This window comes from Hyperoodon ampullatus (assembly GCF_949752795.1).
Source record: "Hyperoodon ampullatus genome assembly, chromosome: 6".
NCBI classification, from domain to species: Eukaryota; Metazoa; Chordata; class Mammalia; order Artiodactyla; family Ziphiidae; genus Hyperoodon; species Hyperoodon ampullatus.
In genome coordinates, this window is record NC_136919.1 from 76,515,175 (window position 1) to 76,530,225 (window position 15,051).

The window sequence follows — 15,051 nt, forward strand, 5'->3', positions numbered from 1 at the left end:
AATGATCATAAAGATCCATAATACACAATACCTGGTCATTTTGATGAGGCTCAAATTTGGGGGTGAGACTACAAAGCTAGTGATTAAGCCTGGTGTAGCACCAAGTACCCACATCTGTTATGGATTGTGTCATTGTTCTCTGCTTACCATCCATGCATGTGCTGACTTACAAGGTGATCAGAACGTGGTTTCATTATTTTAAGATGTCCTTGAAATATAAACTTGAACACTCTGGATATTAGATGATATTAAGGATTTATTACTCCTATTTTTAAGGTGAAAATGATATTGTGATTATGGGTTTTTTTAAGAGTCCTTATTTTTTAGGCATATATGCTAAATAAAATATTTATGGATGACCTAATATCATGTCTGGGATTTGCTTAAATAATCTTAAGTGGGACTATAGGCCAGACTGGCCAAGAGTTGATAGTTGTTGGGTGATGTGTACATGGGAGTTTGTTAAACTGTTCTCTCCACTTTTGTGTATGTCTACAGTTTTCCATAATAGAATTTTTAAAATTATTTATTTATTTGGTTGCACTGGGTCTTAGTTGCGGCTCATGGGCTCCTTAGTTGCAGCTTCAAGCCTCCTTAGTTGTGGCACATGGGCTCTTTGGTTGCAGCAGGTGGGCTCCTTAGTTATGGCCCATGGGCTCCTTAGTTGTGGCATGCATGTGGGATCTAGTTCCCTGACAAGGGATCAAAACCAGGCCCCTGCATTGGGAGTGCGGAGTCTTATCCACTGTGCCACCAGGGAAGTCCCATAGAATATTTTTTAAAGTTCCTGAAATGAAGACCTACTGCCTACTGCTACTGTTATTCATGAAAGTAAAATGATTTAAGAATGTGACCTGTTTTAGTAACTGAATATATGCACTATCTATGAAAATGACTAGTTCTGTGAATGTGGTATAATTAAGGGTCTAACAGGGTGGCACGAAGTTTTTGGTCATGTAGTTTTGTGGGAGCAACATGAGGAGACTGTGTGGATGTAATTAATATCCTTAGGATAATGATAGCTCTTTTGAGTTCAGTGCCAGTCATCACCAACCTGTGTCATTTTTAGCTTATCTGACAGTGGGAAGGGAAGGGGAGGGGGTGAATGTATGATGAGTGTCCACATTAGACACTATTTTACTCTTACTGGCTTTTCTTGTTAAAGAGTGAGATGCACTACTTAGCACTATGGTGAAGTGCTCTAACTAAGAGGTAGGTAATCTAGCCAGATGCAAAGAAGGGAATGGTGTGTCATAAACTGAGTTTTTGTGAATGTAGCATCTTAAGGGCTTGTGCTTTTGGTATGTTCATATATAATCTTTCCTCTGTTGTTTTTACTACTACTACTACTATAATTATTATTATCATCATTACTATTTTTATTATAGCAATGGCTAACAGTGGTACAGACTTTTATGTGTACTGTCTTATTAGGCCATAGAAAAGGCCAGGTGATTTCCACAAGGTCACACATTAGTGTATGGCTAAGCCCAGACTAACACTGTAGTGTCTCTGACTGTGGGTCCAATATTCTATATACTTTACAGCACAGACGTATTATCCTAATGCTGAAAGGGGTCATATAGTGCTGTTCCTCCATTTAATAGATAATTTGCCCATTGAACTGAGGTCCATATGATTGCGACTAAGCTAATCAGGAAGTTGAAGGTTTCAGGATAACTAAAGTTGGAGGCTGTGACACTGTGAGTGTCCAATTTCATCTAGAACTTTGAGGTGATCCACTGTCAGCATAGGTTGCCAGCCTTCAGTATGGAATTATTTGGTCATCAGGATGGATGGAGCAGGGTGCCAGGTAACTTATCAAAAGGCCCCAGTTGTCTGTGAGATGGCCTTTCACAGCAATCTTCCAGACTTCTAAGTTTAACTCTTGAGAGCTGTGTGAATGGCCCCACTGAGCGCTTTCTATGCCTCGTGTCTCACTCAACCTGGCCAGGCTGTGATTTGGTTGTGTGCACCATGGCCAAAATCCAAGGGTTTTTTTTATTATTTTAAATTTATGTCATTTTAATGAATTAATAATTGGGAAAAATAGAGCTACTATGATGAACAGTAATTCAAAATCAAGGCTTATGTTGCAGGTGGTCTCACCAGGCTCAATATCCTTCTTTTTTCCTTGTTGCACAGTAACAAGAAAATCTTGTTTCCTGCAGGTGATTATTTAATTAGGACGGTATGAAAATGGCTCTTCTTGAAGTTACTGTGTAGTAAACGTGATTGAGTAGAAGAACTGAAGATTTGTAAACTGTTAGTGTGTTGGTAAATTGTTAGTATTTCAGATATAGGACAAATCAGGGCTTAGTATGATAATAATAGTGGTTACAGGAAAAGCTAACATTGCTAGTGCTTGTTGATTTACCTTTTTGGTACTGTTATACTTATTGTTATGTCTTGGTCATTTTTGAAAGCTATAATTTATTTTATAAATTATTTGGTCTTTTGTTTTTTTACATATGTCCATTACTATTTTTACAATATAATAAATGCCTTTTACCTAAAAAATAAAAACTAAAATAATTAAAATAGAATGGCTCTTCTTGCAAACTCAAGATACTTCTTAATTAAGTGGAGATGACCAGGGAAACTTCATTCTGAGATTTGCCCCAAAGCAAATTAACTTGTCAATGTAAATTAAAATATTAGGCTGCCCAACCCTCCCCCCTCATTTAAAAAATTTTATTTTAGAATACATTTGCATGCACATGTTGCAAAAAGTATTTTTTAAAACCTGAAGTTTAAGTTACATGCTTTCTTGGAATTCCTGAAGCACTCAGTTCATGGTTTAAATACCACGGAAATGGAATTGTGGACTTAAAGACCCACACAGGGCCACTCTTTGTATGAAATTGTGGGATTTTTAAAGTACCAAAGGATAGCACTTTTATCAGTTTTCTCAGATTTCATTAATGTGAAATTTGTATAATTCAGTCCTGAGATTTTGGAAATGCTAAACAAATGCTATTTATTAGTGATGCTATTTTATGCTTTTTAAAAATCTTGATAAACATTACATATTGTAAAAGAAATTTTCTATGCCATAATATAGTGTTTGAGAAAGCCTAGGGAGAGGAGTGAATCATGTACTAGTCAAAAGTACCCAAACCGTAGGAGGCAGTTCTTGGTTTCCCAAGGACATGTAGGGACTCTGAGGGCCACAGGAAGCAGATGGAAGTTGCCATGCTCCCTGGCCGGGCACTTCAGCTGATGCTTGTCCATTTAGAGAGGGTCCCTGCCACATGAATAGCTTTACTGAAATTTAATTTATATACACTATAATTCGCCCACTTAAACTGTACAATTCAGTAGTTTTTAGTGTATTCAGAGATGTACAGCCCTCAGCACCATCAATTTTAGAACTTTTCCATCACCCAGAAGAGAAACTTCATACCCATTACAGTCACTCCCGATTTCTCCCCACCCTTCCAGCCTCACATGTCAACCTTTTGCTGTTGCTCTCGGTGCTCCCCAACCTCCTTGGATAGAGAAGGAGAAGAAGCACGGAGCGTGCTTGTGTGGGGGCTGGGAAGGGATGCCCACAGAATCCCAGGACTCCCAGCCGAGAGGGAGGCTGAGTGAAGCTCCTTTCAGTATTTCACTTTCTGGCGTTCTATCCAAGGGAACATGGGTCTAGTCCAGAGGTTGGGAACAACAGGAATTAACCAGTATTGCTTGTAGTCAAAGAATCTGAAAAAGTTAAGGAGCAGAAGCCAATAGTAAACCAAAGGAACTTGATTTCAAGTGAAGGGAAGCATCATAGCTGTGCACCCACCTGTTAGAGGTCAAGTGCATGAGTTGGATGTTACCAACTTAGTTGGAAATTACATTTTTATGGGGCTTAGGAAATTAGTTACTGTAAAGTTCTTTTTTTTTTTCATATCCTTGACTCAATGTGGTTTCAATAAGAGGTTTCTGACTTTTTTCATTTTATCAGGGGGCATGAACATATTTTCTGCATTTCACAAATGCCCCTTTTACCTTTAGGTTTCCTCATGATAAATACAAACTGTACGCACCTCAGACAGCTCCAACATAAAGCTTTAAAAGGCAGCTGAATGTTCTGTATACACTTAGTGCAAATCACTCATTTTGTCTATAGGGTGCCCGATCTCACTTCTGTTACCAAGAGGACAATAATCTTTTTAAAATACCATGATAAGGATACAGAAATCCAATGAATCAAGGTTAATTTTCCTTGAGTTGTCCAAGGTATCAGTTTATTCTAATGCTGTAAATAATTAATAACCAAGGAAACTGTAAGCTCATTCAGGATTTTCCAAGGTCAGTGTTAGGACTCTTTAAATGAAAGAATGCTATACGTTACTAGGAAGAAAACCTGAAGCATAATTGCTTACAAAATTTGCTTACTGGTTCTTTTTGGCTCTTTACAAAGAATTATGCAGACTTCAGGATAGGTGGGACAGGCTGCCGAACAACTTTTATCAACAAGTTCCAATTTTCTTTTGGGTGCCACATAGTGCAGTACCCCTTAATAACAGGCCATGGTGATATAGTTTTTTAAAATCCTACTTTACCTTCAGTTTGTTCATTTTAGGCCCCCCCTCCTTTTTTTTTTTTTTTGCTGTACGCAGGCCTCTCACTGTTGTGGCCTCTCCCGTTGCGGAACACAGGCTCCAGGCGTGCAGGCTCAGCGGCCATGGCTCACGGGCCCAGCCGCTCCACGGCATGTGGGACCTTCCCGGACCGGGGCACGAACCCGTGTCCCCTGCATCAGCAGGCGGACTCTCAACCACTGCGCCACCAGGGGAGCGCTAGGCCCAATTTTGATTATCTGGTTTATCCCCCTTAGGTCCATAAATTCATATTGCTGAAGAACGATCACATGTGTTTTACTTGGTTGGTATTTTATACCGGTGCTCTAAATTCATGTTTGTCATGCAGCGGCCAAGACCATAGACTCTAAAAGCAAACTTCTGAGTTTGCATCCAGGCTTTTCCACTGCCTTGGTGCGAGGCCTTGGGCTAGTTACTTTCACTACTGTGCTTCATTTTCTCACCTGTAAAACAAGGATAATAGCAATACCCACCTTGTGAGGTTTGTTTAAGCATGAAATGAGCTAATCCATGTAAGGTATTTGGAAAACTGCTTGGTCAATCATAGTAAGTGCCATTACATAAGATATACTTTGTTCTGAATAGAAAATGTATGTTCCGTAAATACACACCTGTAGAGTTTGGTTAATCTATGTCTATATTCTAAAATGTTTAATCCTATCAAAATGATATTCATTTAAATGTTATCTTTAGTTTTTTATTGGAGATAACATGTACCTTGGTATATGTTTTTCTCACTTATAATGTTCCTGTCTATGTATTGATCTTTAAAATACAGCACATTTATATTTGGTTCAGATGTGTTATCTTTGCCCCTGAAAACACACTGTTTAAAAACATATTTGGGAGTTTCCTGGTAGTCTAGTGGTTCGTATTTGGCGCTTTCACTGCCGTGGCCTGGCTTCAGTCCCTGGTTGGGGAACTGAGATCCCTAAAGCCATATGGCACGGCCAAAATAAAAACAACAAAATTTTTAAAGGTAGCTTTTCTGAAAAATAGACATTCTTTAAAGAAATTAATCCATTTTTAGCTTTATAACATCCACCTGTAATGTAAACTCCAACAGCCAGATGGTAATAGGTTTTTTTAAAATATAGCTTTATTTTATTTATTTTTATTTTTGGCTGTGTTGTGTCTTCACTGCTGTGCACGGGCTTTCTCTAGTTGCGGCACGCGGGGGCTACTCTTCGTTGCGGTGCGCGGGCTTCTCATTGCGGTGGCTTCTCTTGTTGCGGAGCACGGGCTCTAGGTGCACGGGCTCAGCAGTTGTGGCTCGCAGGCTCAGTAGTTGTGGTGCAAGGGCTTAGCTGCACCGCGGCATGTGGTATCTTCCTGGACCAGGGCTCAAACCCGTGTCCCCCTGCATTGGCAGGAGGATTCTTAACCACTGCGCCACCAGGGAAGCCCGAGGATGGTAATAGTTCTAATTCGACTAAAGGGATTTAGTGTTCAAATATTTGTAAACACTTTCTCTTTCATCTGCCAAAGTTTTAACTTAAATATGAAAGTTAGGATAAATTATGTCCAATGGGATTTCTAATAAAAATTTCTCTGGAAATTGAGGCACACCTTTTGGTTTGCATTTCTATAGCTACAATCAACCTAAATTCAGCCAACGATAGCTGGTTTGGCAGCCTGAAGGACACGATTCAGCATCAGCAAGGAGAAGCAGTTTGGGTCTCCGAAGGAAAGGTATGTGGCACAGATACTCTGCTATGAGGTGAGAGTCCGCGTTCTGAGTTTTTTCTCCAGAGGGTAGTGAATGTAGTAAAACCATGCCCATTTCAAGTGATCCCAACATGTGCATCAGTAGTTCGAAAATTTATAAATTCTCTGAAAAAGTAATAAAATGAAGGGACCTTTACAAGAAAAGCAGAATGGGATATATGCAGCCCTACATTCACTTCCCTTTTGCTTTTAATGTAGTAACTAGTGTTTTGTTCCAAGCACACTAATCAGAGCTTACAAGACCTTGTGTTTAGCTCCACAGCTTATTATGAAGGACTTGGGAAACCCAGAGTGGAGAGGTGAGGTTGAGCTATGTGGAGAACATGGTTAAAAATTAATAGAAAGAAGAAAAGCTAATGGAGTTTGAATCATTGGCTTAGAAAGAAGTTTGGCAGAGAATGTGTCCTAGGGATTTGAGTAGGTGATGGGAGAGCATTGGGTACTTGTATAGGCGCCTAACCTTGGCTCGCGTCTCATCTGTGGAGGCAGTTTACACGCAGCCCTACTTCAGGGAGGAAACAAAGAAACTATAGAATTCCCTGTGGTTCTAGGAGCCTTTGGTGCTGGTATTCTGTGGTCCAGCTGAATTGAGGTAGTTTGTGAGACGTTAGAGGTACGATTTTTGTTGCGGAAGTGCCTCCATTACCAATTAGATGGTTGAGCCTAGTCTTGCCCCTCAGGAACTGCGTGTTTAGTCAGAGTATCTAGTAGCATCTACTGAGTGCTTATACCCACTATGGCTTTGTGCTAGCCTCTGTGGTGAGAACAAGTTGAACAGGACATAGCTTCTGCCCTCAAGGATTTGAGAATCTCATGGATGAGCGGAGAGGTGTGCAGCTCAAGGCAGCATGCACTATTGCTAGGAGACAAATACAACAGAGACAGCTGGAGGAGAGCCAAATTCTGGAAGAAAAGTGCAACAGTCTGAGGAAGCCTGGCTCAGTAGTGGTATATAGGATGGATGGTGGCAAGGAGAGATAGGGCGGAGGGTTTCTAATCTGAGTTTCTGCACAAAAAATTAACATAGTAATTTAAAGCCAAGTGATTCCAGGAAGATAAAGGTGACTTCCCTTTCTAGAACAAGTCAAGGTTTCAGTCACTTGGCTGTGCCCTTGGGAGTTTTCTTGAGTCCTCACTCCCAGGGGCCATGTCAGATCCCACTGACCCTCCAAAACAAATTCCTCTAGATGGAAGGGATGGATGATGACCCCGAAGACCGCATGTCCTACTTAACCGCCATGGGCGCGGACTATCTGAGTTGCGACAGCCGCCTCATCAGTGACTTTGAAGACACCGACGGCGAAGGAGGTGCCTACACTGACAATGAGCTGGATGAGCCAGCTGAGGAGCCACTGGTGTCTTCCATCACCCGCTCCTCGGAGCCGGTGCAGCACGAGGAGGTGAGGCGAGGAGGCCATGGGCTGCCCAGCCCTGGGCAGGAAAAGGAGGTTCTGGCGTTTCACTTGAATTCCTCTGGCCAGCTGTTTATTCAGGGTGCTGTGGCAGGTATTCCTAAGGGTTGGAGCGGATGATGTCTAGGGAGCCTCTCATTCCAAGCCAGTGCCTGTATGATTGTGGATGTGGTCCATGGGGGAGTGGGACAGGAACTAAGCTCTGAGAGAGGTTGAGTGACCAGCACTCATCACACAGATGCTGTCGGGCATGACGTCATGATATCGGGCCCGCTGTCCAAATTACAAGTGGGACATTATTTTTAAATACAGTATTGTTATATTTACTTGTAACCTTTGATTAGGTCTCTCTCTGTACTCTTAGGTATCCGTGCTTTTTCTTCTCCACCCTACCTTTAACCTTTCTAATCTTGCAAAAACTCCTGTTTCCCCATCAGTTTCCTTCTCTCTTGTATTTCAATTTTTTTAATTGAGTTCGCTGATTAATTATATGTCTGATCTCATGTACTATGCATCCACTGACCAGCGAATAGACAGCTTCTGTGATCCTAGGAATCACATTGCCAGCACTAAGGATCAGAGCGGTTATTAATTATACCTCAGAGAACATTGGGATAATTACCTTTGTAGACAAGATGCTCCATGTATGTGGATAATTATTACTGTGGACTTCTCTTTAGCAGTTTAGCTCATTTCAATGAATGATTTTATTCTTTACGAAGTATAAGTACCAAAAATACAAGTTGAAAGGAGGAACAACTCACCATGACAAATTAGTATATACTGCTGGACAAGTTGTAAAGAATACATTAACTCATGAATGTCTGCAGATACAGCTGAGCTAATGCTTTAAAATGTTAACAGCTGTTAGTGATAAAAGAGATTTTAGACTTTAGGAAGACCTTTTGTTTTCGTACTTTAAAGGGAGAGATGCAGCTAGTTTTGGAAAAATGTATCTTAAGCACTTGCTAATGGGAGAATATGCCTGGTATCTGCCTTTTCAGTAAAGAAGCACTGGGTCAGTAGCTCAACTTATGCAAGTTATGAACCTTAACGTCTGAATTCCCACAAGTTCGAAGAACTCCAGCAAAGCAGACCAGTGCTCTCTTCTTTCTGCTGGGATGTTCTTGTTATGAATGAACCTTTATGTCTTGTAGAGCATAAGGAAACCTAGCCCAGAGCCAGGAGCTCAGATGAGGAGGGCTGCTAGCAGAGATCAACTTAGGGACAATAGCCCGCCCCCGGCATTCAAGCCAGAGCCGCCCCAGGTACGTGGCTGGGAAGCCCAGGATGGGAAGAGGAAGGAAGCACGTGCCCCCGGAACTCCTCGCATAGCCAGGGAGAAGCACACACAATAATATGGCATTGGATTATGTTTTTGACTCACCAGGTTCTCTATTAGAGCCTATCTTTTGGCCTTTTGGGTGAAACCAAAAATTAGGAAAAGGTGAAAAAGTAGAATGGAAAGGCAGTTTTAGAAGAACGTATAACTTTAGTACTATTAGTGTTTGTTTCCTTTTGTTTTATTTGTTTATTTATGTAGAAAGAATAAAAGTTTGATAAATACTGCATGCCCAGAATCACCTGTCTTAGAATCTGTTTTTCTTCTTCTGTCCAATTAAATTTTTCTGCCCACAATCTGATTTAGATGCACCTGAAAAATCCTTCCTGGTGACTTGCTAAAGAAAACAATCACCACCATTGTTGACAATGCGTCTCATTATGGGGACCATTTAATTTATTTTTTAAATAAATCATTGTCCAGAACAGAATCAATGTGAGGACACGTGGGCGTATGTCCTACGACGGTTTACCCCTCTCTGAATCAAAGCTATGACTATAGGCTTTTCCTTATAACCCAATAAAATTTCTCTCTCTAACTCAATACTTTAGATAAGAGGAAAGTAATAATTGATTGAGCTTTCAGAAGTAATTGGTGACCTCCTAAAATAGATCAGTGAAAATTGACAAGCAGGCCTAGGATGGAAGTATGACGATAAAGTGGCCATCAGCATGATATGCTCCCTCCCTGCTCCCCACCCCAGTCTCCTGCACCTCTGGCTGGACCTCCAGGCCAGGGCACGCACCCTCCGTGTGGTGTGAACTCGGGAGCCACTATTCCATCCTGAAGCCTGACTTGTTCTGAGGTTTTCTCCAAAATTCTGATCTCCTCTAGTACAAAGTGAGGTCTGATCCACCTCTAGCACTTGCGGGCCTCCTAGCACGTCCCCAGCACCCTCTTGCTTTCCTGAGCACTTAATTCTCTTCTGTAGGGAGTGAGGTAGGGCTCCGGATGCCAGATCAGTGGCCGTGTGCCTTGTTGTATTTGATTCCTTTTCGGAATGGAGTTTGTTGACCACCTTTGGAAACTGATCAGGAAATAGAGTGTATTAAATCACTAATAGAGATTTGAAAATAAACCGAAAGCGCGCGGTTAAAACTATGTCATTGCTCTCTGCAGGCCAAAACCCAAAACAAAGAAGAATCCTTTGACTTCTCTAGATCCTATGAATACAAGTCAAAGCCCTCAGCTGTTGCCGGTAATGAAATTCCCGGGACATCTACCAAAGGATGTCCACCTCCTATTGCAGCAAAACCTGCCTTTGGACGGCCTATACTGAAGCCGTCCACTCCCATCCCTCCCCCAGAGAGTGAGGAGGGGGGAGAAGGCAGTGAGGAGCAGGACAGCGCCCCCAAGTCTGTCCTGGGCAAAGTAAAAATATTTGAGAAGATGGATCACAAGGCGAGATTACAGAGAATGCAAGAGCTCCAAGAAGCGCAGAATGCAAGGGTAATTCTTTTTCAATCACTAGGTCATCTTAGCGTGTCATCAGTAAGAATTTTCAAGAAGTTTCATTGCAGTATAATGATTTGCAGTCCTTTTGCCCCTGCCACAAACATGAGAGGATGTTCACACGCGTGATACAAAGGCACATCCTGTATGTGTGTCATTTCCAGATGGCCAGCTATCAGCGCATCCCTTTTTCTTCCAGTCAAGAAAACCTAATGTTGTAGGCGAACAGTGTAGGCCCTTCATACTTCAGAACTTCTCATCAGGTTCTAGAATGGGGAAGTGTGACAAGAGAATCAGTGGCCTCTTTGAAATTGTTTTTTGTTAAAACAGTTGATAACTGAGTTTTAATTTGCTCCCAGATTTGCCATAGAAACTATGCACACCTTGGGTGCTAAAATTGAAAGGCCCGTCGATTGTCTTTTTTGATACTGTTTGAATTTTTGTGCCATGTGCACAAAAGCCTTTCAGAAGCCAGAGAAGAATTTAAGCATATTCTGCCCAGTGGTTATGGGAGTTTTTTTCATTTGTCACAATAGTGGCAGTGCTTCTGAGCCTTTTTCTGGTTTTCTTTTTTGTGTTTTTGGTGGCGGGGGCGGGAGAAGGAAGGATTTATTACTCACTGTAAGTAAGGAGAATACTGGGGATTTTCTCCCAAAGTAGCGTCTCCCAAACTGCAAAACTGGGGAGGTTTTAAACTAAGGGTACGTGCATATTCATCAGGGGGCTTGAGCAGAGAATTCAGCATAGAATTGGGGCAGAGCTTGACAGAGTCCAAACTTTAGCTGATTGAAGTCAGGAGGGTCAACGTCATCATTCCATCCTCCACCTGGCTGGGGACCTTAGTTCCTGGTGTCAAGACTTACTGAAGCTCATTTTTTTTTTTTTTAACATCTTTATTGGAGTATAATTGCTTTACAATGGTGTGTTGGTTTCTGCTGTATGACAAAGTGCATCAGCTATACATATACATACATCCCCGTATCTCCTCCCTCTTGCATCTCCCTCCCACCCCCCCATCCCACCCCTCGAGGTGGTCACAAAGCACTGAGCAAAGCTCAGGTTATTTTTTTATTTTTTTTTTTTTTTGCGGTACGCGGGCCTCTCACCGTTGTGGCCTGTCCCGTTGCGGAGCACAGGCTCCGGACATGCAGGCTCAGCGGCCATGGCTCACGGGCCCAGCCACTCCACGGCATGTGGGATCTTCCCAGAGCCACGGGGAAGCCCCAGCTCAGGTTCTTTATGTCTCATCTCAGAAAGAATTCAGTGAGAGATAAAGTGATAGATAAGAAGTGGATTTATTTAGAGGTACACATTCCATAGACAGGACACTGTTCGTCTCAACAGGCAAGAGTGGCCCTGGGAGAAACACACTCCACAGACAGAGTGTGGGCCATCTCAGAAGGCAAGAGACCTCTTTTTTCTTTCCTTTCTTTTTTGTTTGGTGGTAAAGTATACATAAAACTTACCATTTTAACCATTTGTAAGTGTTCAGGGGCATTCAGTATATTCACATTGCTGTGAACTACCTCCACCATTCGTCTCCAGAACTTTGTCATTCTCCCCAGCTGAAGCTCTGTATATGTCAGTATTAATGACCCCCATCACCTCCTTCCCCAGCCCCTTAACCACCATTCTACTGTCCAGCTCCATGAACTTGACAGCTTAGGAGCCTCATATAAGTGGAATCATACAGTATTTGTCTTTATGTGACTGGCTTATTTCACATAGCATAGTGTCCTGAACGTTCAACCATATTGTAGCATGCGGCAGAATTTCATTAGTTTTAAACATTTTTCCTATTTGACATATACCACTAGGCATCATGTACAACCCTAGAAACTAGAAATTTGCTTCTATTTTCCTCCTCTCCTTGAAATTGGATTGGAAAATGGAACCAGCAGGAAATGAGCAAGCTGACTGTCTAGTCATTCATCCCTTCCCTCCTTTTTTTCTTTATCACCACAGATTGAAATTGCTCAGAAGCATCCTGATATCTATGCAGTTCCAATTAAAACACACAAGCCGGAGCCTGGCCCACCCCAGTACACAAGGTAAGAGCTGCTCGGAAGGTATAGGTCTAAAAAAGGGGCTTGTCTAGGACTTGGATGCCTAAGAAAGAATTTTTTTCACCTACATTTCAAAGTAACAAGAAGATTTTTTTTTTTTCCTGGTCAACTGTTTGCTTATTCAGTCAAATTAATTGTAAAGATCGTAGAGTCAAAATTTTATGGTAGTGTTGATTGTGTGCTAAAACTGACACAGTGTAATCATTGACATTCCAAGTCAGTCCCATTAGACCCATTGGAGCACAGATGTGTTAAATTATGTTAGGATAGCACATGAGCAAAATTCCTGGGGCTTAGATGCCAATTGTTTCATTGCCAGTATTTTCTAGATCTTAGCCAAGCTCCTTAATTCCTTTGCGTCACCTAGCAAAGTCAGGCCACTTGTTCTGAGCTGTGGTCTGAAGGGAAGGTGACATCAATCGACCTGTGTTGGTAAGATGCTTTATGTTTAAAGTGCTACACAAGCACTAGTAATTATCACAGTGTCTTCCTGTTGAGGTTTTATGCTGGATCATTTCCTGCTTCTGAGAATAGGAAACAAAAGAAAAAAATCACATTTTCTTACAGCCATTCTGACTGGAAACTAGAGTCTAGTTTTTTTTTTTTTTTTTTTGCTGTACGCGGGCCTCTCACTGTTGTGGCCTCTCCTGTTGCGGAGCACAGGCTCCGGACGCGCAGGCTCAGCGGCCATGGCTCACGGGCCCAGCTGCTCCGCGGCATATGGGATCTTCCCAGACCGGGGCACGAACCCGTGTCCCCTGCATCCGCAGGCGGACTCTCAACCACTGCGCCACCAGGGAAGCCCTAGAGTCTAGTTTTAACGCAACAGAAAACTAGAGGCACATTTCTTCTTTGCCAGTTGAACTGTGGCACAGCCTACCAGGTGGCCCCTGGCAACAGAGGGGATTTGGTATAATTGACTGAAACTGGCAAAGAGCTTGCTCTGCTTGTGAGCTTTTAGCCAGTGAGCTTAAGAAGGCACCCACATCCGGCTGAAGAGTTCTTAGGTCAGGGAGCACGTGGCTGGCTTCCCCACTCGGTGCTCAAGTGGGCATTGGCCTTGTTATTCCCGTCCTCACTCCTACCACTCTGGGAACCTGGAGCCGGGCCAGGAGGGCCCTGGCTTGTCAGCGGAGTGCGACTCAGGTGAGCCAGCCATCCTGGGCAGTTGACCACTGCATGCATCACGGGCGGGGAGGCCCGAGCTTTCGGCTTCATGTAACCCTCTCACTTTGTTAGTTCCAGGCCCCCCGAGCCGCAGAAAGGTCCTGCCAGACTTTATCAGGATCCCAGAGGAAGTTATGGCAGTGACGCCGAGGAGGAAGAATACCGACAGCAGCTGTCGGAACACTCAAAACGCGGTTATTACGGCCAGCATTCCCAATACCGGGACACGGAATTATAGATGCCCGAGGATTAACTCTTGTGTGCCCCGCTGCCGCCCCTTCAGAGCAGCACTCCCACCAGCCGTGGGAGGATGGTTCTTTGCAATTTTGATGCACTGTGGAGATGTAGGGGCGCTTCCTGGGGAGCCCAGGGGCCTGAGTCTGCGGAGCTTATGGCTTTTGGCTCAGAATTAAGAGAAACACTACCATCTGATACTGTTACCTGCTTCAGTGGACCAAAATCTGTATTAATTCTGTTTGCGTATTTTTAACATATATATTAAGAAATGATAACTATTTTTCCTCATTAATAGCTGCCTTCCAGGACCGTTTCAGTGAGAGACAGAATGTGAAAAAAATAAATAAAAATACTGTGTGACTCAAACTGAATTCAAAGAAGTAGTTTATTACAACTCTGTAAGTGCCTTTGATGAGAAGTGTCTTAAATTTTCTTCTTTTGAAGCTTTATGCAAAGCCATAATGGACTAAAACATTTTGACTAAATTTTTATACCTGTTTAAGAGCTATGGTTTTCTCTGCACTGTGTCATCTTTTCAAGACATTTGTCTTTGTAATATTTTCCATAAATTCTGACTGTATATATAATAGCTATACTTGGTAGTTTAGCTACCAGTGCTAAATAGCTTGAAGACCAAGAAGTTGGTATAGAAGTATTTTGTCTGTCTGTTTAAAACCATGTGTTCCACGAAAGCAGATACTTGAGAAAAACACATTCCCAAAATTGTGTGTATTGACTGCAGTCAGTTTTATAATTTAATAAAAAGGAGGACATTGTAATCAAGGTGCTTTGTGGTGGATTTCTACACTACTTCCTACTTTTAAGGGCAGCTTTTATTTCAGTTACTGATCATAAAAGTGAGGACATGCTCATCGCTGAACATTGGAAAATTAGAGACATATGAAAAAGAAAATAAAAGTTACTTATAGCCCCATCCCTCAGATAATTTTGGTGCATTTCCTCCAATTATATATTTGTGGATGTCCATGTGTGTAATAGCTGGGTGTACACTGTGCAGTTCTCTTTCCTGCTTTTTCTGTTTGAACGTTTCAGGTAGG

General features: G+C 42.2%; 1 protein-coding gene across 8 annotated transcripts in view; it reads left to right on the forward strand.

The window, feature by feature from the left end:
• The window catches only part of TJP2 (tight junction protein 2), a gene marked incomplete at its 5' end in the record, with an annotated part of 84,860 nt that extends 70,088 nt beyond the window's left edge, over positions 1-14,772 (forward strand). For 3 of the 8 annotated variants that reach the window (XM_079705677.1, XM_079705676.1, XM_079705675.1), the window contains 6 exons: positions 6,181-6,281; positions 7,505-7,717; positions 8,887-8,997; positions 10,191-10,520; positions 12,489-12,574; positions 13,829-14,772. In XM_079705677.1, the coding sequence (XP_079561803.1) occupies positions 6,181-6,281; positions 7,505-7,717; positions 8,887-8,997; positions 10,191-10,520; positions 12,489-12,574; positions 13,829-13,994 (1,007 nt within the window). In that variant the 3' untranslated portion in view covers positions 13,995-14,772. The remainder of the gene's footprint in view (positions 1-6,180; positions 6,282-7,504; positions 7,718-8,886; positions 8,998-10,190; positions 10,521-12,488; positions 12,575-13,828) is intronic. The other 5 variants (XM_079705679.1, XM_079705678.1, XM_079705682.1 and 2 more) reach the window with 3 other exon arrangements.
• Positions 14,773-15,051: the final 279 nt, after the last annotated feature.